Consider the following 23,950-nt stretch of genomic DNA (forward strand, 5'->3'; position numbering starts at 1 on the left):
TAGACCTGTTGCATAGTCTCTGTCCACACCATGTTTTGACATTTCTGTCTGCACATGGTGTTCTATCCTTTAAGGTACAGATCACCCTAAAACAGGCTGTTCACATCCCCTGGTGAACTCACTCTATGCCTAATGGCTCTAGAATAGGCCTTGGTCTCTACTGTTCAGTGTTTCTCTTGCCCATGTGTCATTGTTGAATGTGTCTAGACCTTTTGTTGTAAAAGGTCTATTTTCCACAAGTCCACAGATGTGGAATAAAGGCGTATAAGGAATACAGCCTTCCTGCTGTGTGTCTGCATTTCACCTCCTCATATAAAAGTTCTGAGGAGGAGATATTCTAGTTCCGTGTTTGCATATGTTGTGGTCATTCCAGAATGCATACAGATTTTTTCCCTTATCTTAAGGCAAGATAAAAGGGTTGTGCTAGGTGGTTATAACACATTGATCCATTGTAAAGAACACTTACAAGTAAAGATGTATGGACTAAGAAGTATACTGTGTGACTCACTGGGCCACACACTGCAGCTTCCATGGCAAAATCTCTCTCTCTCTCTCTCTCTCTCTCTCTCTCTCTCTCTCTCTCTCTCTCTCTCTCTCTCTCTCTCTCTCTCTGGTTTTGTTTTTAGGGTATACTTTTAAATTTTGTTTTGTTTGGGGGGAATGCTATAAGGGAAGAGGGTGGAGGTGATGGGACGGGGAGATGAGTGAGATCTGTGTACATAATGTAAAAACCACAAAGCATCAATAAAAAGTGTTTTAAAGCCCACTGAAAGGATATAGGGTAAAATCTCACAGTGACAATATCTCTGCTTTGCACCTCTGTACTTCTTTATGCTTTATGACAGAGAAGCACATTTTTGGTTACTAAAAAATACCTTTGTTTTGTTTTTTTAAGAGAATGTTTTATTATGTGGCTAAGGCTGGCTTAGAACTCATGATGCTTCCTTCTCAGTCTCCCACATATTTGGATTGCAGCTGTGCACCACTGTGCCTGACTGAGTCATCTTTACTGAAATGTCTTTCACTCATCTATAAATGGAACATTTTCCCATAGCCTCTCATATGTTTTCTGTAAGTGACTCCTCCCACTATTATTCTTGAGCATGTACATGAATAATGAATGCTGGTATATACCTCCTGCCTCTTCTTTTCACACTAAGCTCATGTCAATGAATGAGATCCATGTCAAGCTATAAGGAACTCTACATTTTTAAGTCATTGAGATTTTTCACTCTACTAAATCCTGGCTCTGATGCTTCAATCTACACTAATAAAATGGTTTGGATGAGTGTCCTACAAAGGTCCATGTGCCAAAGTTTGGTTCCCAGGTTGATGCTATTAGCAAGTGGGGTATCTTACGAAGGGGGCCTGCTGGATCTTTAAGTCAGTGGGCATGTGCCCCCAAGAGGTATTTGGAATTCTGGCCAGTTTTCTCTTTCTAATTGTCTTTCCTGACTCATGAGGTGAGCAGTGTATCCTATACTCACTCCTACCTCATCAAGGGCATGTGACCACTAGATCATGTACTGGAACCTCTAGAACAATAACCTCAAAGAATAATCCCATCTCTCTATAAGATGGTTATCTCTGATTTTATGTCAGAGTTATGGTAAGTGGACTACTCCAATGGCTGTGGGCAAGTCACCCAGGTTATGTAAGGCTCAGTTTTCTTAACATAAAAAAAAGACATCTTGTGGAGCTTTCTATGAAGGTCAAGAATGGTCTACAGAGAAAAGCTCTGCGAGTCACCCACTGACCAATGCCATCTATTTGAGTTCTGTGGGCTAACTAGGTAATACAACAATTGGACTAGGCTGTCACCACGTTCAGATCCCAACTGGGTCCTGATGGTGTACACTTTCTTCTCTGTTTCAAACTCCATCAGCCTAGCAGATGACTCATCTAAAATACAGATGAAAAGCCCCAGGCACATTACCTCTCTGTCTCCTTGACTGATTCCTCAGTGGTCTCCTTGTATTCTGGAACAGTGTCGTTCATGTCCATGCATACTTTGCCCACAAATGCTCGCTGTCCAAATTTATCTGTGAAGCACACAGAGAAAGAATCTGAAGATGTGTTTCTTTTCAACACTTAACTTTTTTCTGAGGAATCTAAAAATGCTTTTAAATTAAAATTATCCTAAAAAATACATGAGAATGTTAAGAATCATCTCTCTGTCTTACACTGTGACAATAGCAAAGCCACTAAATTCAATGACTAGTAAATGGCTTCCACTCAGCCCCCAGCCCACTCCCAGCCTGCCAGAAAATTATTGGGTATCTTATACCTCTTATTAACCTTTTCCTTTTGCTTATATACTTTGTTTATATTTCTACCAATGTCATAATTATCTTGACACTCATCTTCTCTCATAGTATAAGAGGGGATAACCTCAGATCCTAGAAAATACATTAATATTCTTGATATACCAATTTTTCTCTTTTTCCCCCATTCATTTCTCTCCCATCTGCTACTCTCCTGCCATCACTGGACCAAGTTCCTCCCCATGCATGTCATGTCCCTTTTCTGGATAAAGGACAGCATATGAAATGTTAAGAACACAGATACTGGGTGATGGCCTTGGGTTTGATTCCTTGCCCCTGTGATTATTCCCAGATGGTAGCTATCATCTGAGATCTAGACTCCAGTGTCCCAAAGTCCTCTGCTCTGTGCAGGATTGTAAGAAATACACCAAGAATGATGCCCAAGGCTCATGGTTCTCAGATGATGTGTTACTCCTCTTCCTGACTATAACAGCATAGATATTGCTATCATTGACTGAATGCCTAGCAGCTGCTGGCAACGAAGGACCTTTATCACATGTGCTGGAGGAACTCTTACTTCAGTTGAGCTAAGCAGGTGGGGCTATTTTCCAATGTTTCCTTGCTGTCATAAGTCTTTCAAAGGGCTTTCTGCCACTCTCGCCCTGGAAGTTATTTTAACATCTAGTCATCAGATCAATTGCTTAACATGTCATTCTCATCATATAACTCACCTGACCTGAAAACTTCCTTGGAGTTTCTGATGCATATTCAAGCCCTTCTGTGGTCTGAACCTGCTCATCCTCCTCTCCATCCTGACCATGCAGTGAATCCCCACCTTCCTTTAAGCCATGCTATTTCCTGCCTCCATCATCAACATCTCTGCTCCCAACTCCTTTGTCCATCTCATTTCCTCATTTTAGTCTCTCCCCATTTTGTCTTCCATGGAATCATTCCAGACATCTGCCTTTGCCTCTTCTGAGAACTTGCATCTTTGTTTTCAATGTTAGCCATTAGGCCTTTGGTATGAACTACCATGGAACCTAACAGCAGGGTAAATACATCATCAGCCAACAGTTTGCCAAGTGCCCACTAAATGCCAGGCACTGTACTGGGTATGTGTGGAATCATTGACCTAAATCCAGTCTTCATTTTGCTTCCCAGCTCTGAGGTCTTGGATATGTAAGCATCTTTGAGCTTTAGTTAACCTGTCTGTGCAATGAGGGCATCAGTAGATGTCAGAAGGCTATTTAGAGTGGAGTATTTTGCAAATTGTTTGGTATCTAGTAATAGAATTACAGGTGTTACTAAACTAACACTGTGCTCCTAGCATCTAGCACAATGCCCTGAATCTAGCTAACCACCAAGACCTATCTGTTAATTATAGTGTAATTAACTCTTGCCATGGCTACATTGATAAATGTGCTCTAAATGTCTCCAAATCAATATACAAAATTAAGATCTATAAACATTATCCTGGAACCAGAATCCATATAGAAATAATTAAATCCTTTAAACAATAAAAACTACGCAGGGGTCAAGGATATTCCCAGACACAAAGTTACTTGCAAAAATTACTAAGTGCAAATGCTCAAATTCTAGATCCAAAGGCACGACTTCCTACTGAGTATGAACTATTGCCAGGCATGGTCTGGTTGTCTTTGCTTGATGTGCCCATAAATCCTGCTTTCAGCTGCTCACCTGTAATTTCCGCAAGAAGCAGGGATGAGTCAGTGTGAATTGTTCCAAAGTAGCAAGCCGTGGTTGTACCATTCTTTAGTGTTCTCCTCTAAAAATAAACCACAAAAATCCTGAATCGCATGTGCTCGGAAAAGTCACATGGCATACATAGATGAAAATAGAAGTCTGCTTTTTAATTTTAAAATGTGTTTATTTAAAGGTATGCCATCTTGATGTGGAAGAGACCTAAGTAAATGGCAAAGGTATTTATATTCTAAAAGTGTGAGCTTAAGGAAAAATTGATACTTCTATTTTATGGGTGTGTGTTTCAGAGGTCATAAAATGTGGTACTGGTTAACTCCTTTTTCCTCAGGATTGTTTGGGGATATTCTAATTTTATTTATCTGTGAGTGTACGAATGGGATTTTTCCCTGTATGACAAAATAAATTCATTTAGCCTCACATCTGCTTCCACCTGGAGGAACAGTGATCATTATGTCTCTTTTGTCCTTAGGAGATTTGTCACTTGCACAACAGTAAGTGAGAGCAATGGATTAAGCCCTAAAAAACACAAGATGAGACAACTGCAGAAGAGAACACGGAGAAGAACCCGGAACCCTTAAGAAGAGGGTGGATACATGGGTGTGCTCCCAGGAAACTGGCTGGAGGCTACGCGGCCACTTCCTCCTCCCTGTAGAAGTCACCCGACCACTCCTCTCCTTCCCTGTGCAGGGAGTCACTCTCTGTGGAGACTGGTAGGTGTGGGAAGGGCACAAATCCCACAGAAACAAGATGAAGAAAGGGATGAAGTGGAGATCTAGCTGTTGTCTAGTGTTCTCAGTCACTTTCACCAGAACACCGAGTAAGTATGCCACTCCCACAGCTCCTGAAGAGGCTGCAGAATTCCTTCCTGGAGAAAATGAATGGCTAGAAGGTCTGTTCTCATGGTGACGCCTGGGCCTGTTTCCTCACTCCAAAGTTCACCCTGTAGCGAGGTTCACCAGTCAGTCAGTGCTGATGTGGTGTGAGGAAAACCCTCCAGCCTGGGTTCTCATGAGGAAAAACTTGAACTGGATGAGAAACTATGGTTTCAAATTTGACTGGAATGAACTAAACATACTAGAAAATTCAGAAATCTATTCAAAGTATAGTCAAGTGACCAGACAGAAGAACACAGGGAGGAAAGGGGAAAGAGGAAGGGGGAGGGAGGGGAGGAAAGCCAACTCTCTTAAGCAGAGGTAAACTCCATCCTAATGGCTCTGAGCATGTGTAGGCCTGCTCACAATCAGAACCATAGGACATGTCCGGCAAATAAATACTTGTCAGGAATAGACCATTTTGAGCTCACTGACTTTAAATACCTACATTTCTGATGAAGAAATATGTATGGACATTGCCTGAAGGATATAGATAGATAGATAGATAGATAGATAGATAGATAGATAGATAGATAGATAGATAGATAGATAGATAGATAGACAGATAGATATCCTTTATATGCCTGAAGGATATATATATAGTTTTTGATTCTCTATCTCAAGTTTAAAGGTCTGATACAGTGGAATTTTCTCTTCCTTTCTCCTCTCTCTCTCTCTCTCTCTCTCTCTCTCTCTCTCTCTCTCTCTCTCTCTCTCCTCTCTTTCTCTCCTACCCCTAATCATTTTTACAAATGTAGTTTGACAGCATAATATCCATCCACATTAAGCAATGTCAGAATTAATTTTTCTAACTTCAGTATAAAGAATAGATGTGCTTTTATTCTGACAGATGTGGCTCTCAAAATCACACACACAGTGTGAATTTCATTTCTGATTTCCCTGTCTACATCATGTGCTAGACACCCAGAGCAAAATTTGTGACAGATTCTCCCAAGAGTGTGCACTGACTTTGGGGTTTTATTTCTCCATTCTCCTCTTTTTCCTTTTCTGTGATTTGATGACTCATTTTCTTTTGTTTCATACTATGCAATTTTAAGCAATTTCAAACCCTTTTTAGAACAATGTGAGGTATAAATACATTTTGAAGATAAAGATTTGGTGTGGTTAACACAATTCATTAACACAGTGTGCTAGCCAATTCATAACCAGCTTTTAGCCCTTCTCTGCTTTTCTAGTGTCACGCGGATGCAGGCCAAAAATGTAAGCCCACAATTATAATTAAGCAAGACACTGAATGTAATCACTTGCTGCTGCTCTTTAAGGCTGGAATGACACAAGACAAGGAGCTGGCAGGGTGGCTGGGCCAGTTCGTGCAGAAGATGTGGAGCCAGTATCATAGAAGAACCACCAGTGAGTCCTACAAGAATCGAGGAACAACACAGTCTGAAGAGTTCACCGCAGGAGGCAGAGGCCAGGAAAGAGCGTTTGCATTCTACCTCTTTTGCTGCAGATGGTTTTCCAGTTTCGGAGTGTGCTCTTATTCTGGAGCTAGTTTTTTGTAAAAGAGGAGGAAGCATCCCATTTTGCCAGCCATCAACATACAGGGGGCATACACAGCAGCCACTGATCAGGAACTGACTTGGCTCCAGAGTCCCCACTAACACTGTCAGTCCTCACATCACATTCCCACCTGTTCTGCAATGTGGGGCCATCCTACCGTCCCTCCTTGCAAACCCACTAAAACAATGTGATATTCTTCTAAAAGCAATTTGAAATTTAATTTTTCCTTGAACATTTAAAAAATAATAAAACACAGCTCTTACCATGTGCTAGGCACTATTTAAAGGACCTCCCAAATATTAACTTCATGAATTATCATAACAATCCATCAAGTAGGTTCTATCATTATCTCTGTGTTTTACAGATGGAGGACAGTGAGTCACAGAGCCCTTTAAAGGTCACATGGATATTCCATATGGTTCCCCAGAACAGCACTACGAATTAGCTGCAGTGAGAGACCACACCCAGAAGATGAGGAGAAGAGTGTGCTGTAGTAGACCCCACCAAACTGAGACTAGGGTCACCACACACATATTCTTTCCTTGCCACTATGAGGATGGCATGTTCAGCGGATTATGAAAGGACTTAAGAATGTTGCCACATTTCATCTCAACCTTAATGTTTTGATAACTGAAAATTGGTCCTAGAAATGAATGTTCGCATAGATGATCAGGCATTACACAGCACCCACTCATACAATACTCACGACAACTCTGGTGTAGACTTCTTCAGCAAGCTCAGTGCTCTGGAACTTTAGTTCTGTAGGGAATGTGTACTTGGTCAACCACTCCAAAAGCGGCAGGTCGACGTTGCTTCCAGAAAAGGCGTACTGAGGAGCATGGATGTGCGCATCAACAAGGCCTGGCATGAAGAACTCACTGGGAAGTAAGGGGAGAAGAAAAGCATTTCAGAGCACCTTAGACAAGGTTTTCATTTATTCTACACATTTACAATTCTAAGTTTTCTTATTTTAGAGAGTTCAGAAAATAAGAATAAAACTCTACTAGAAGAGAGAGAGCCTAAATTGCAATGAGCACAGCTCTAGAGACTGTGGAGTGAAGGAAGGCACAGACGCCAAACTGCTGTGGCAGCAGAAAAGGAAGAAGCCATGGCCACATCCTCTGACTCTGTTCCTACAACTGGACAGAGAGTAGAGGTGGGAATAGGTTCTTCAAGTTGCAAGAACTAGGCTGAGGGACAAGGACACACATCAGAGAGAGAGAGAAAGGTGAAAAAGTGACTTAAGGCTCAGTGGTCTACTTCATCTTAGGAGGCCACAAGAAATCCTGTCCTTCTCCATGTGTTCAAAGGCTAAGCTCTCAACAGAAGCTTCAAGAACATGCCTGTCTAATTTGAGATCCTTGAGCTTTGCCAGGAAAGTGTAGAAATAAACTGTTGGTCTGAAGGTGAAGTAATGAGAGGAGTATGATGCTGTAACCACCATTCCTGCTTCAGTTCTTCTTCTTCTTTTTTTCTTCCTTTTTTGAGACATGATTTTGATGTATAGCCCAGGCTGGCACTGAACTTATGTTTCTCCTGATTCCACCTTCTAAGTGCTGAGATGGTAGGTATGCATCACTCTGCCCAGTTTACCATTCATGATTCTGATCAGCTGAGCCTCCCCACCCATATTTCTATTTATTTTTATACCAACAAGTTCTGGATAGATATTTTAAGTTTTCAGAAGCACTATCCACAGAAGGGAGGAAGGCAAATGCTAGTAGACACACAAAGCTCATCTAAAAAGCTAATTCAGTTCCCTTGGGTATTCATTGTATCAACTCATCCAAACACATATCTATTAGCAGATGATATCTACTCCGCTGCTTTCACCTAGAACAACTGGAAAATCACCCAAGGAACTTGAACCCAGCCACTTGACACAAGAAAGAAATTCTCAGCCAGTAAAGGCTAGGCATCCATACATCCAGATGTAAGGTGCAGCCATGAGCAGCTTTCAAACGCTCTGTTCTAAAAAGGGCACTAGAAATGGTAAGAAAGTGAGAGCAGCTAACACTTGCTGGATGTGTATGTGTCCTAGAGCTGGACAGTTTCCTCAGAGCATTGCATCACTTGTGGTAGGCACCTTGCTATAGCAGCTACAGATAGACCTCCAGACCGCCTGAATGAGGACCCACCATTAAGCAGCAGTAGGATATGTGGCATGTGATCTAGTCTCTCTGTTTCTCATTTTCACTATATGAAAAGTGAGGAGAGTGTTATACCATAGAATCGTGGGGACTGAGTTACTGCATACAAGACTGGAGCCTAGCAATTGAAAGCATCAGTAAATGCCAGTGGTGGTGATAAGGTGATGTTCTCATCATATTGATTAGGAAAGTGGTGTCCTCACTTGTAGAGCAATAAATGTAGGCTCTGGAGATGTCCTCAACTCAAAAAAGTGAACCATTAACTTGTGAGCTTTGGAGGGGAGCCTTGACCTTGGCAGCTCCCCTCTAGGCTCAGCACTCTTCTTCGCTATACTCCATGTGACAGACAAAAAGCAGTGACAACTTCTGAGTTTGTAAGAAGTGCTAAGGGAGTCTACAGTGTGAAATGTGCAGTCAGTGTCCTCTCTGGGTACCTTTGTCCTTGGGGCTCTTCCTTCCTCTACCACCACGAAGTGAAACAGTGTTGAGTTCACATGCAGTTAGGTGCTCGTCAGATGATGTTTCCCAAACATGTTTAGGAAACTCTGCTAAGACTTGTGGGGAGTCTACAGAGAAATAAGGCATCTTCCTGCCTTCATAATAGCTCAAGATATTAGGGACATGTGTGTTTCAGAGAGGAACAGACAAACAGACAGACATAGAGATAGACATGGAGAGAGAGAGAGACAGAGATGAGACAGAGAGAGATACAGAGAGAGAGATCATGTCACACAGAGGCTCTTAGCAAATAAGTTTACCCCTAAATGTCTACTCAGAAATAAAACTTTAGTTTATAGAAACAGATTGTGCAAGAATTTTTGCAGCAGCTTTGTTCATAACATAAACCCAAATTGGATGCACTATAAATAACTGTCATTGGAAAATACAGATAAGCCAACTATGTCCTATGGGCAACAGGAAAACAAAAAGCAACTACTCTTAGAATAATATGAATCATCACCAAAACATGATGTTGAGGGCCAGAGAGATGGTTCAGTGATTAAAGTATTCCCTGGGCAAGCATAAGGACCAGAGTTCGAATCTCTAACACCCACATAAATATCAGGAGAGCAAGGTGGCTCACCTTTAATCCCAGCACAGGGGAGGCAATAATAAGAGGCCCCCAGGACATGCTAGCTGAGTAAACTAGCTGAACTGATAAGCTCTGGATTTCAATAAAAGGGCCCTGCCTCAACAAAGAAGGTGGGGAATGGCAAACTCTGGCTTCTACATGTATGCATGCATGTGCACATGCACACATCCCTATACAAACACACCCAAAGGGGGAAACATGAATTAGGAGACTCCTGCAATATTACCTGCACAAAGTTTCTGAATAAAGATCACGGTAATGAGAAGAGAAAATCAAATGACAAATATGAGAGGAAGATTTTAATAAGTTATCAGTCCCTAGAGGCAAATGAGATGAGCCAGAGAGATAGTTTGAGCATACAAGGGTGAGCACACAAAGTACAGAGAACCTGGTTGGAGAGTCAGGTGTGCGGGGTCTCATGATGTCAGCTTAAGCCAAATAACAAAGTATGATGCAGTAGACTGTTTCATGTTTCTGTAACGAACTACCTAAGGGTAGATACTTTACTTTTAAAAGAGGTTTATTTAGTTCACACTTCTAAAAATGTATATGCCTGATCTAGGCCAGAGCATGCTTTCCTGCATGACAACACACAGAGAACTATACAATAACTAGCTGCATATAGAATAAGCCAACTGTATGAGATAGACTCGCTTTAATACAATACACTCTTGGAAGAACTCCTTCACTCTGCAAGATCACTATCAATCATCTCAACCAGGTCCCACCTCTCAAAAGTCCCACCACTTCTCAACATCTTTGCACAGGGTCCAACTTCCAGCATATGAGCCTTTGAAGGGCATACTCAAATCCATATCTAGTCTCTATCGTGTGGCCTCTAGGTGTCTAAGAAGTTACTGAAGATGTGGGATAACTGGTCACACAAGAGTTAAAGATGGGATTCAGTGTTGAGAAGCTTCTCTACAAGTTGCTAATGCCAGAAATTTCTGTGGAAATAAACAAAGCTAAATCTTGAGCAGCAGCATCCACTTAAGAAGGACAGAGGAAGAGAAGGTGGCAATGATTGACATTGGCAAAACTCTTGAAACCCCCCCCCCCCAAAAAGGAAAGAAAATAGAGGGGACCCGTGACACAGAGACATCAGAGAGAGAGAGAAACAAAGGAGGCAGGGAAGTGACCAGTGCCAAAAATCTGAAGGCAGGATACATGAAGCCTCAGAGAAACTATAGGACTTCTAATACAGTGAACCCCTGTCATTCAATGTGAAAGGAATTCACTCCCTGAGTCTCTGGCTGCTTTACTTCTGTCCAAGGTGCTGAGGAGTGATGTGCTCTAGATGTGGGTGATAGAGAACTGGGCACAGCAAAAGTCAGGATGGGATGAGTACGTGAGACTTCATTATTTTTTAATGCAAGGGAAACATGTGTGTGTTATCACGAGCAGAGACAAGAGCAAAGGAGGTGTTTGAGGGTGCAGCCTTCAAGAGCAAAAGAAGGGGTAGGAAGGACTCACTGAGGCGCAAGTGGCCTTGACCCAACACAGGAAGCACTGGGATGTGACGTTAGCGAAGTCTGCAGACTCACCCTTGAGTTTGATGAGATAAAGACACAAGAGTGTAGAATGTGAGAGAAGCAGGTGGAACAAAGTCCTTAAGTACACCACCTCATTTTCCAGAGAGCAAGATGTAGCTCAGGGTTGGTTACAGACTTGCAACTGGTCAATGCCCTGGCCAAGGTTAGAAGTCAGTTCTCCATTCATAAAATGACTTGGAACTAGATGGTCACTATCAAGAGCTGACTTCAGACAGAACCAAGAGGTGGTCTACTGCTGCACCAGGAGGAAGTGAAATAGCTCTCTTCTGATCACTTCTCAACTTTTCCCACCCCATATTAGTCAGTATAATTCCCTTAGAACATCAACTTCACATATTAAACCTGGAATAGTAGCTTAGCCTTACAAAACTCAAGAAAAAGAATAGTATACAACCCTATAAATAGTAATCAGAACACCCACCCATCTTCCATATTTCTTTATTTTTATTTAACTTGATTTTCGCACTGCTGGGAATTAAACCCAAGGACTTCATACATAATAAGCATGTCTTTTATCTCTAATCTACATCCACAGTTTCATGACCCACCCCCTGCTTCTCATTTTCTTTTTGAGGTGTGGTCTCAATATGTAACCCAGACCAGCCTTGAATTTGCAATTCTCCTCCCTCAGCCTCCAAGTGCTGGGATTACAGCATGTGCTGGCACTTCCCACCCATCCACTCATGTTCTAAGGAAATGGCAAACACTGAAAGAAGCCACAGGATCAGAACAGTTGAGTGCAGGCTAAGGCCCCTGTCACCTGCTCTGTTTGAAAATCATCACTAGTTAAATGAACTTCTCACTATTTCACCCTAAGGTCACTTTCCAATTTTAAATGTATTTTCAGAATAAAAACGGTGGTGCCACTGTTATTGGATTTGAAAACACAGCCTTCTGAAATTAGATAAAAAATACTTGAGCTTAAGACAAGTGTTCTCATTTGTATAAAAGAAATCAGCCAGGCTGGGAAGACAGCCTACCACAGAAAACACCTTCTATACAGATAGTAAAGACCATAAACATGTCAACTCAAATGTACTCTGGACACAGGCGCATCCCTAAGCACGGCATCTGAGTAGTTGTTTCTCAGACTCCGTTCCCTGATGGTTTCCCTGTTTGGTCCCCACCCTCCCCCATGCTTATATTATGGGGCTAAAGACTTGTCAAGATTCTAACACTGCACACAAAATACCCAACAGATATTTAACAAAGTAATGATAGCAACCTCTGGTCCTCAAAGTTTCTATCCTTCAGATTGCTTTCCCCTTCCCATCCTCCCCACTGATGGCCAAGTGCTTCATTGGAAAGCCTCCTTCTCTCAATGCACATTTCTCATCACTTGACCCTTGGTTCTGGCTCCCAGCAAAGGGGAAGATGTTGGCAGAGACTTACTGGTGGCTCAGCTCTCTGATCTCACACGGTTTGAAGCACCATTCTTTGGCCAGTTTTTCTTGCTGAGATGATTCTTCTAAAAACACTATCTTTAAGAGAAAAAAAAGAAAAAGAATCAGATATGACCAAATCATAGCCATTTGTTGACACTAAACACACAAATGTTTTCAAAGGAGACTTTAGTGATGCTGAGTGAATTTTAAAAGATATTTGGGCCTGGTTGTGGCTGCAGCGGCGGCGGCAGCGGCGGCGGCACATGCCTTTAATCCCAGCACTCGGGAGGCAGAGGCAGGTGGATCTCTGTGAGTTCGAGGCCAGCCTGGGCTACAGAGTGAGTTCCAGGAAAGGCACAAAGCTACACAGAGAAACCCTGTCTTGGAAAAACCAAACCTAACCAAAAAAAAAAGATACTTGGTACCAAATGGGATTGAGTTTGGAGGAAAAAAAAAATGACAATAGTTTGCATTTGGTCATCCATAAAAGTAAAGTACATAGAACTTTTCATCCACAAAAATGTAGACTTGAGTCTTCAACATGTATTCTTCTGAAGACTCACACTGATGGGAACAAGGAGTATCATTTCTGCTTCATTAACATGATTAAAGGAAACAGTGTTGTGCAAAAACACCCATCTTCAATCTAATAAGAGATTGATTGCTGTTAGCCTGTTAGAGGAAGTACTAACTCATGCTTTACAAGGCTACTGTGGAGACTAAATACGGTAATTCTGGTGATGAAATTAGCATATGCCTGGAATACAGTAAATGATCAAGTGTCTCTATTGCTATTTTGCACACTGTGGCTGCTTTCTTTGTAAGTAGATTGCTCAACAAGAGAAGAGGAAGTCACGAGGTTAGGATGCAGGAAACAGCCCCTGTCTGTCTGGTTTCTTGGCTCGCTTTGTTTTGCTGTGATAGGGCCTGGCATGATAGGCAAGTGCTCTACCACTGAGCCAGATCCCAAAGCACTTCCTGTTTTCATTTTAGATGCAATATGAGAAAAAAATATTTCATTAAAAATTACATTTTGAAAAGCCTTTAGAAAACAGAAATTGTCTACCTAGTGAAGTGAAAATTAAGGTGATGTACCTCAGGGAAAAAATAATTGTGTAACTGAAAAGAAAACATTGGCTTCTTGGTTCATTGAGACACACCTAAAAATTATGGTATTGACCAGAAGTGATTCCTAAATTAAAATTATTCAATGATTATAAAGATATACTTGAATCAATAAATGTTAAAAAGGAGGAATCAACACTCACCAGAGCCTATACATAATTATTTTAAAAGCCATAAAATTAGGATTTATCAATTTTTTCAAAAGCGATTTATTATAAACTTCATAAATAAGTAATATGATGTAACACTTCTATACACATATTTGAAATACATTAGGAATAAGTGTTTTTGAGCAAAATAAAAATGAAGAAAGTTTATTCTGGAGAGATGTAAACAAAATAGAGAAACTAAGGCCATTTTGCTACCCTTGTGGGAAGCTCATGATCAACAGTGGATTTCTGTGATAAACACATGCTTCATAGATGTAAATCCTTATGAAATAATACATGACATAATACACAACCCCTATACCTGACACCTTGTGATATTTCTCTAGTACTGTGGCCTTTGCTGTCAACAGAACCAACTGCATGGCAGATGAATTAATTGCTTATCACCTAATAATATACTATTAAAATAACTGACAATTAATACACATTTTAACTAAATAATTTTAAAGTGCAAAGAACTGGTCAATACTACTATAATAAAACTGTTCCTATCCCCATGCTTTTTATTTATTTGAGAATGGTTTTCAACATTGATATCTATGAAAATAAAAAATAAGAAAAATTATACTGCCCTATTTCATGCCTACAACCAGTAATACTTACCAACCCATTATGTAATTATAGGAAATATCTCTTTATTTGCATATAACCTTTCAATTAATACAACAGACATTTTAAAACTTCCTCATGTTCCTGGGAATTTTTGTTTGTTTGTTTTTTGAGACAGGGTTTCTCTGTGTAGCTTTGTGCCTTTCCTGGAACTCACTTTGGAGAACAGGCTGGCCTCAAACTCACAGAGATCTGCCTGCCTCTGCCTCCCAAGTGCTGAGATTAAAGGCATGTGCCACCACCACATGTCTTCTGGGAAATTTTAAATGTTTAAATTAATGCCCATAAATGATATACTAATAGATGTTTAATAAGACTTCCACGAAGAAAATATACTACATTAGATTAAAACTGTGTAAGGGATTAGACCAGAATTCACAGCTCAGTAGGGAAAGGGGGGCTGTATAGCATTTCAGACCCTTAAAAAGGAGGAAGTTCATATTTGGGTCTCACTATGTCACCCCAGCAGGTCAAGAATTGCTATGTTGACTACGCTGGCCTTGAGCTCATAGAGATTTGCCTGCCGCTGCCTTCCATGTGCTGGGATTACAGGCACAGGTTATCATGCTGCTCCTGGCTCCATCCAGAACATTTTAAAGATTAATATCATGGTTTAATTTGAAGGAGTGTATATTTAAAATTTTCTAGAAATAATTGGCTCTGTACATATTTACATTCAACAAGTCATATATACCACCAGCTTTTAAAGGTTTGAAAACTTATACTGGTTTTCAAAATTCTTTTAGGAAGGCATGAAGTTTTTGTTTTAAGTATGAAGAGTATTTCTCCAGGCACCTCATAGTTTAGGCATTCATAGCACTGATTTTGTATCTACCTTCTCTCCAAAACTCTCACTCCATCTATCCTCAAAGTGCACACACATAGTCAAAGACTGTAATCTCAAGGTCAGAAAGGACTGGAGACAACTAAACAGAATGATGATTAAAATAATGAAGACAGATTTACTGAATGGAAAAGTATCCTTTATGTAATGTTAAAGTATCTTTTTTAAAAGCCCAGGTTACTAGATACACTTCATGTATAATGTCATTTTTGATAATAATATGGGAATGGGTATAGTATAGGTGCACACACGAACATGTATGTTGAAGGGATTGTGTGTGTATTAGTAGTAGTCATCTCTTGATAGAAAAAAGTTGATGGTGGTTTCACTTTCTTCTCCTCACCATAAAGCTAATTCTACTTACAATGCATAGAAAAATATAACATATAAATCCCCACTACTAAAGTCTAGTCTCCACATGCAGAGCCTGTGGCTGGGGAGTTAAAATACACCAGACAGGTGATGGATAAGATGAGCATGGAGAGGAGGAGCCTGCTGAGGGTTTCCCCCACTACATCAGGGGGAGAAACAGTAGTGTGGGCAGACAAGGTCTCGAAGACATGCCAGAATCCGACAGTGATAGAAAGGAATTGGTACTTGATAAATAAACCGGGTAGATGAAAAGGAATGAGAAGGGTCATAACAGGAACCAAGGTGAGGAAGCAAAAACCACCAGAGGCACCACAGAGAAAGGCCTGCGTCGATGGCATTGGAGCATCAGGCTGAAGAACTTGAATTCACAATCCAAGTGCTTCATTTTTTTCCTTGCTCTTATTTGCATATTTGTTCATCCAGCACTGTCTGTGGACCTCTTGTTAGACAGCATCACCACAGGGATTGGGAGCAATTGACTTATAGTGAACATAACACGGATGACATAGGGAATGTTGTTATAGAAAATGAATGATGAATGGACTAAAGGTGGTGTGTGGTGGTCTCTCAGAGAGATGCTATTGAAGCATTGCTTTTTGAGGGGGGAGGTTGGGGTGAACAACTGGAATATTCTGAAAGCATCAAAAGATCAACACAGGATGTGTTTGGTATGTTCAGAAACACCAAACATACCAGTGGAGACCCAGCACAGGCACTAGAAAAGAGTGGAAGGAATACTCCAGACCAAAAATAATCAGGAGTTTCTAAGTCATGTTCAGACTTATTTTTAGGAAATCTCTAAAAATCTGGTGAAAAATACATTTGATGCATCCTTCATGGTTAAAGGACCTCCTCACCCCTAGGCAGTCTGGGTTCATGATGCCATTCACTCGATTGTTCATTCAAGTGCCTGGCATGGTCCTCAAGCCTTCCTCCTCACAGGCCATGGTCTCCATCTAGGCAAGCTGTCAATCACATGCACAAATCATTAAAAACAAGGTTTCCTAAAACCATAGAGAGTTCCAGCTGGCAGGGGCTTTCTCAGCCAAACCCTTAGTTTTCCAGATGAGGAACTAAAGTTCCTTCTGCTAAGCAAATAAGCCCAAGTGTCTCTCACATGAAACGAGGGCCGATTAGGATGAGCAATAACGATAATGTCAGAAATACTAAAGCCAAAGGCAGATGGATAATGACTGTCAGCGTATGACACAAGTCTCTGCAAGATACACGCTTCAAACACCAGATGGAAAATTTGAGCAAAACACTTGTTGCCATGGAGTAGAGTAAACTTCTGGACAACTGTGCAATAGCTCAGCTATACAGCAAAAGGGAGTAGCTTCTGTCTATACTCATCATGCAAACCTACTCAGTCGCTGTGATGGGATATAAGACCAGACAAAAAGTATTCACTTTAGGGATTCCTGAGGCCCCTGGCAAAGACAGACATTTGTATATTAGCATAATTCATGTCAAACTGGTTAAAGGAAAAATGACATTGGTGTGAAAAACGAAAGTCAGCCTACCAAGGCAGAGTGGGGTAAAATTTAGCAAAAAAGCACCAAAGAACACCATGAAGGGCTTAGGTTTTCTGATCCCACATTCTTTTTGTGAATAAGAGAACAGATCAGGCGGTGTGATCATCCCAGGTGCAGAGCAAACAGGAGTATTTGCTGTGCAATCCATCTGCCTGGAGGTTTTCCAGGCAGTTGACTTGCTTGTCTGATCATATAAACCAGAAGGGATAGAAATTTTCCCCATACACCTCTGGTGGAAGCCTCCTTCCCCAGATACCAGCCTAGCTTCCTGAATCCAAAATAAGACTGCCCCTCCCCACCCTGCATGCACCTGCCCACCCTGCATGTACCTGCCCACCCTGCATGCCCCTCTCCACCCTGCATGCCCCTCCCCACCCTGCATACCCCTCCCCACCCTGCATGCACCTGCCCACCCTGCATGCCCCTCCCCACCCTGCATTCACCTGCCCACCCTGCATGCACCTGCCCACCCTGCATGCCCCTCCCCACCCTGCATGCATCTGCCCAGCATAACTCTAACCACCCCTCCTCTCCTTGCCATCACATCCCAGCCCACACCTCTGCAGAAGCCTTCTACCCCATCAGAAGCCAGGCCAGCTCCCTGAAAACCAGGTAAGCCACCACCCCACCCCTCACCCCCTGCCCTGCACTCACCCACTCAGCATAACCCCAACTGCTCCCTCTCCTTTCCTCATCACTGTATCACAGCCCACACCTCTGGCAGAAGACTCCTACCCCACCAGAAGCCAGACCAGCATCCTGAACCCCAGAGGACCCCCAGCCAGATGAGAGGCCACATACATCTCCAAATGCCAGCCCCAAACTTGGGCAACAACCCCCTGCTGGACCAGATTCTATCCAGGCCATCAGAAGTCCAGCCCCCAACATGGGCAGAGACCCTCTTAATTATCACAAATGCTATGTCTAGCTATAACTTACTCTTAGCTCAGAGAAACATAGCTTATGTGGGTATGCACATCTCTCTAGAGTTGTGGTTCTCAACCTGGGGGTCACAAACCCCACAGAAGTGCATAGTGGATATTTACAGTATGATTTATAACAGTAGCAAAATTACAGTTATGAAGAAGCAATGAAAATAACTTTATGCTCAAGGGTCACCACCACATGAGGAACTGTATTAAAGGGTCCCAGCAATAGGAAGGTTGAGAACCACTGGTCTAGAGATAGAGGAAATATATAAAGTTGGCAAAATGTTAACCCTAGGAAAACACATGAGAGTTATTTGTACAATTCTTACAATTTTTTATGAATTCTCAGTAGTTTAAGATTATTTTTACTTTAAAACTAAACAATGTTACATAGAAACATAAATATATAAAGTGAATATATAAACATGACTAACAGCATTACAGAAAAAATATGAGTGGTTAGGATAATAGAGACAGGAGGGTACATTGGGAGTGTCTCAGAAGATTGAGAGCTGAAAATATATGAGTGGTTAGGATAATAGAGACAGGAGGGTACATTGGGAGTGTCTCAGATGATGGAGAGCTGAAAATATATGAGTAGTTAGGAGAGTAGAGACAGGAGGGTACATTGGGAGTGTCTCAGATGATGGAGAGCTGAAAATATATGAGTAGTTAGGAGAGTAGAGACTGGAGGGTACACTGGGAGTGTCTCAGATGATGGAGAGCTGAAAATATACGGATGGTTAGGAGAGTAGAGACGGGAGGGTACACTGGGAGTGTCTCAGATGATGGAGAGCTGAAAATATATGGATGGTTAGGAGAGTAGAGATGGGAGGGCACACTGGGAGTGTCTCAGATGATGGAGAGCTGAAAATATACGGATGGTTAGGAGAGTAGAGACGGGAGGGTACACTGGGAGTGTCTCAGATGATGGAGAGCTGAAAATATACGGATGGTTAGGAGAGTAGAGACGGGAGGGTACACTGGGAGTGTCTCAGATGATGGAGAGCTGAAAATATATGGATGGTTAGGAGAGTAGAGATGGGAGGACACACTGGGAGTGTCTCAGATGATGGAGAGCTGAAAATATACGGATGGTTAGGAGAGTAGAGACGGGAGGGTACACTGGGAGTGTCTCAGATGATGGAGAGCTGCTTCCATCTTCAGTAATTGCACCTAACACTAACAGAAAGAGTTCCTTCTTCTATTAAATGAATTAATTGAAAAGAATACTCACTTTTAAAAAAATCAAACAACCCAGGCAGTGGTGGTATATGCCTTTAATCCCAGCACTGGGTAATCAGAGGCAGGTGGATCTCTGTGAGTTCAAGGCCAGCCTAGTCTACAGAGCAAGTTCCAGGACAACCAAGGCTATAGAGAAAACCCTTGTCTTGAAGAACAAAAAACAAACAAGAAAGAAATATCAAATAAATTTACCAATATTATAAATATATGAGCATAAATCTATCTATTGAATACCCATATACCCATATGAGAAAACCACAGGAGGGGGATACACAATGAGGAAGCAAGTGACAGAAAAGCTCTAACATTTACAGCGTTCTGGCTCCAGCCACCTACAGTCAGCTCATGTTCTGCCCCTCGGCTTTCCAAGCAGGTGGAACTCCACTGAACACTCAGATGCACTTCACATACTGCAAATCACTTTGACATACAAAATACTACACTCTAATTTTTGTTTCCTGCATTTGGAATCCCTTGATGCCTTAACCAACTATGGAAGAAGGAAACTGCTCAGATCATATCAAATTAGCACCAAGCATTGAGCAAAATTCACCACACAAGTCAGACACAAAGTTAAACAATGCATTTGAATCCTGAAATCATTAAACAAGGGAATAAATCCAGCAGCTGCCTCCCCTCCCTCCCAAAATAAAAGATCTTCAGAGACTATATTCAGCAAGTTGCAGCTGAGAGTGAGCTGGGAAAAGCACTGAGTCTGTCACTTGAAAACTAAATGATGACATGAAATGACCACACAGTAGACCACACCAGCACAATGATCTTGGTAGGAAATTGGGCCTTGGATCAAAGGTCCCCTTACATAACTGCTCTTATGGTCATGTTTTTAAGAGATGAAATTTGCCTTACAGCTCCGTTATAGGTTGGATTATGTGCCCTCTTTCCAGATCATAGGTGGAAGTCCTAAACCCCCAGTGAGGAATGTGACCTTGTTTAACAATAAGGTATTTGTAATGCTAATCAAGTTAAACTAAAGTCATTGGGGGTGAACTTGGTTCTAATATGACTGGTGTCCTTTTGGATCCAGAGACATGTGAAGGCAAGATGATGCAAAGGACACAGAGAGAAGCCAGCCTACTCCAAGCAAGGAGGAAGCTAGGAACACATCCTTTTCTGCATGACCTCAGAAGGAACAAGTCCAGCCGCTGACTCCTTTGCCTTGCTTGGACTTCCTAGACAACAAAAGCTTCCTGTTATTTAAGCCACTCCATGTGTGGTACTTCATCACAGCTGCCTTGAAACTAGTACATACCCTACAGGAAGGTAAATTCTAATTCTAGTCCAATCTAACAACTCAGCAAAGGATAGATACTGTGGACATTCCTTTTTACTTCCCTGTAGGGACCTCATTTGAGAGTTTGAGGCGGCAAAATCATGCTGAATTTACATGAGAATTGAGGCTCTCTTTTTTACTGGCTCTGTTAACACAAGCAATCCTTAAACTTCCCATTTATTATTCATTAAAATGTGATAATAATCTACCACCTTCAACTACAAACACTGTCACTTTCTGCTCAAAGGAACATCAGATGAGGTGAGGAAAGTATGGTCACAGACTCTTGTAGGGCTCCAGGAACATATACCACACCATGTTCTTGATGCTAGCTTCAATATAAAAGGAGTTGCAGTTGGGAAAGGATGGTTTATTCCATAAATAGCACAATCTCGCCTTTAAGACAGCTATAAGCTAAGTCTAATAAGAGGGCATTTAATAGATGTAAATAAAATCCTACTTTGACACTTTATAAAATGCAGGTGTACAGGATAATGATGTAAGAAACTTGCTAAGAGTGAGGACCTCGGCCTTGGGAATGCAGTGACAGCTCAGTTAGAAAAGTGTCTGCAAGACCCGAATTCAATCCCCCAAAGCCAGGAGTGGTTGCACGAACTTGCAACTCCATCACTGGGGAGACAGAGGCAAACAGATCTGTGGGACTCTGGCCAGACAACATAGCCTACTTCGTGAGTTACAGGCCAGAGGGGAGTCCTGTCTAAAAAAACAAGAAGATGGGCAGTACCTAAGGAGCAATACGTACAATGATTCTTTTCTGGCCTCTACAAGCATGCATACATGTGAAAACACACACACACACACACACACACACACACACACACACACACACACACACACCACATTAAAGGAATTCCCAGATAACTATTTTGGAGATATTTTATAGGTATCTCAGAAATATCTCAAGAAATACTGAAAATCACAGGATATCATGTGGGAAAGCCATCCAGATTTGTAAAGCAAGATGACAATTTGCTAAGGCAATGAAAAGATGCTCGCTCTATAAGCAAGACGGTGGTAGTGAGCACTGTTCACGCTATTCGTAGAACTTGTGGTTTGTTTCTACAAAGAAAATTGAATTTTCTATGCTTCCAATGTTTCAAGTTATAGTGTACCAAATGAATACTAGTTTAACATTTTTGCACTTCAGTTTGAAATAACAATGAGTGTGTGTCTGTATGTGCCTACTCTGTATGTGTCTCTCTGTCTGCCCTCCCCCTCCATTTAATAGATTCAAACCACGATTTCCAAAACTAGCTCCTATTGATAAAAGACCAATGATTATCCAGTGGTGTTCTGTAGAGGAATCTATAATTAATTCCTCCCACTCTGCCTTCACCCTGTGTTCAAATCTTCTACAAAAGATTAAAGCAGACCTCACAAACAGGATCTAAAATTCCTTCCAGCAGCAAAGACACCTTCAACAGGTTTATCTTCCAATTGTCAAAAGTCACTGAAACAAGGGCTGGGCTCCTTTCCACTCCATGTTAAAGTCCCATTTTGTTCAGTTGGGCACCGTCTACCCAACTCAGACTTAGAAGTCCACCACAGGCTAGGGGTTTGAAGAGATGTCTCAGCAGTTCTCAGCAAGCACTTGCTGCTCTTCCAAAAGACCCAAGTTCAGTTCCCAGAATCCCTGTCAGGTGGTTCACAGCCACCTGTAACTCCAGCTCCAAGGAGATTCAACACCCTCTTCTGGCCTCTGTGGGCACCTGCACACATGAGGCATGCACTCACACATACATGCATAAATCCTGCCCAGCCTTCCCCCATGGACTTCATGTCCATATATTTGACAATTGCCTTGATATCTTATGTAGTTTTCTTTCTCCCAAGGCTCCTGTGAGGCCCAACTTCAATTGTGAAATCGATTGGGTTAAGGAGTACCTACTAGATTAATGAAGCACAAATCTGTGCATCTGTGAGGTTGTTTCTAGAGATATTCAGATAATGAGGTCTCTGACCTTAATCCCTTGTTGAGTTCATATGATGGTATTATTGAGACCTGGTGAAAGGTAAGATGTGGGGCCTTGATGGAGGAAGTAGGTGTCTGTCTTTCCATGGCCTTTTTTTCTATGACCCTTCTCTGCTTCTTATCTACCAGGAAGACAAACTAGAACATCGCCTCCATGATGTTCTGCTCAAGAACCATAGACTAAACTCTCTGAAACCCTGACCCAAAATAAATCTTTCCTCCCTTGTTTCTGTTAGGCACATTGGTCACAGGAAAGTGATTCACATGACACCCAAGTCAGTGTGTCTAAAGCCAGGGCCATGTTTTCTTCCTAAAGTTGACCTATTTCCAGAACTCCTGGTCTAAAGAACAAAACCATGGTCCACTCAGGGCACCATCCAGAGACCTATGATGCAGTCATCTCTTATTCCCAGCATAAAATTTCAGTGGCTTTTCATTGCATTTAGGACAAAAAAAAAAAAATGTCCAAGACATGGTTCACAGGCCGGAATTGGCTTGTCCCTTACCTGCCTCTCTAGCCTACATTTGCCTAATCTCACACTTTGCTCTCTCTCTGCCATGCAGTATCACTTGATACCACACCTCACCTTCATTCACACCCACTCTTCACTAAAGGTCCTCACAGCACCGACACTTCTCAGTATCTGTTTGTGTGTGGTGTGTGCATCCAAGTGTGAGGGTGCATTCACATGGGTACACTCAACTCCAGAGCAACATGGTGAGTGTGTCCTTATATCCCCTTCAGCCTTATTGTCTTGGGACAGAATCTCTCACTGAGGTAGAAGCTGACTTTTTTGGCGAGGCCAGTTGGCCAGCGAACCATGGGAATCCTCCTGTCTCCTCCCCTGATGTTAGAGTTACAGGTATACACAACCATACCTAACTGTCTAGGTGTTAGGGATTCAACTTCAAGAAGTCATTTTTGTAGAGCAATATGGACTGAGTCACCTTGCCAGTCCACTGATGCCTGTTTTCTTACCCAGAAACCGGAAATAATACTTGTGAAGTATGAGAATGAAATGAGACAGTACATGTGAAGCTCTTAGGACAGTGCTCATCCATGACGGGCATCACGTAGCTCAGAACTTCCGATTTTCTTATGTATTCAATTTCATTATTTCACAGTTTTGCAAATATTTGGTTCATATATGTCTGTCCCATTGGGTGGAACATTTCATAAGATGAAATGCTTGTGTCTAGTCATGTCACACCCCCTAGGCCTGATGCAGTATCAACAGGTGAGAAACGAACTGTGAAAAGCTTTGGCTCTGGAAGAT

At 41.8% G+C, this 23,950-nt stretch overlaps 1 protein-coding gene across 1 annotated transcript in view; it reads right to left on the bottom strand.

The window, feature by feature from the left end:
- The window catches only part of Gda (guanine deaminase), an 82,072-nt gene that overhangs the window by 27,200 nt on the left and 30,922 nt on the right, over positions 1-23,950 (bottom strand). Inside the window, exons 2-5 of the mRNA XM_006985407.4 lie at positions 12,568-12,656; positions 7,086-7,257; positions 3,963-4,050; positions 1,937-2,042 (exon numbers count right to left, since the gene is read on the bottom strand). Coding sequence (XP_006985469.1) covers positions 1,937-2,042; positions 3,963-4,050; positions 7,086-7,257; positions 12,568-12,656 — 455 coding nt within the window. The remainder of the gene's footprint in view (positions 1-1,936; positions 2,043-3,962; positions 4,051-7,085; positions 7,258-12,567; positions 12,657-23,950) is intronic.

This window comes from Peromyscus maniculatus, chromosome 1 (assembly GCF_049852395.1).
Source record: "Peromyscus maniculatus bairdii isolate BWxNUB_F1_BW_parent chromosome 1, HU_Pman_BW_mat_3.1, whole genome shotgun sequence".
In the NCBI taxonomy this organism is placed as follows: domain Eukaryota; kingdom Metazoa; phylum Chordata; class Mammalia; order Rodentia; family Cricetidae; genus Peromyscus; species Peromyscus maniculatus.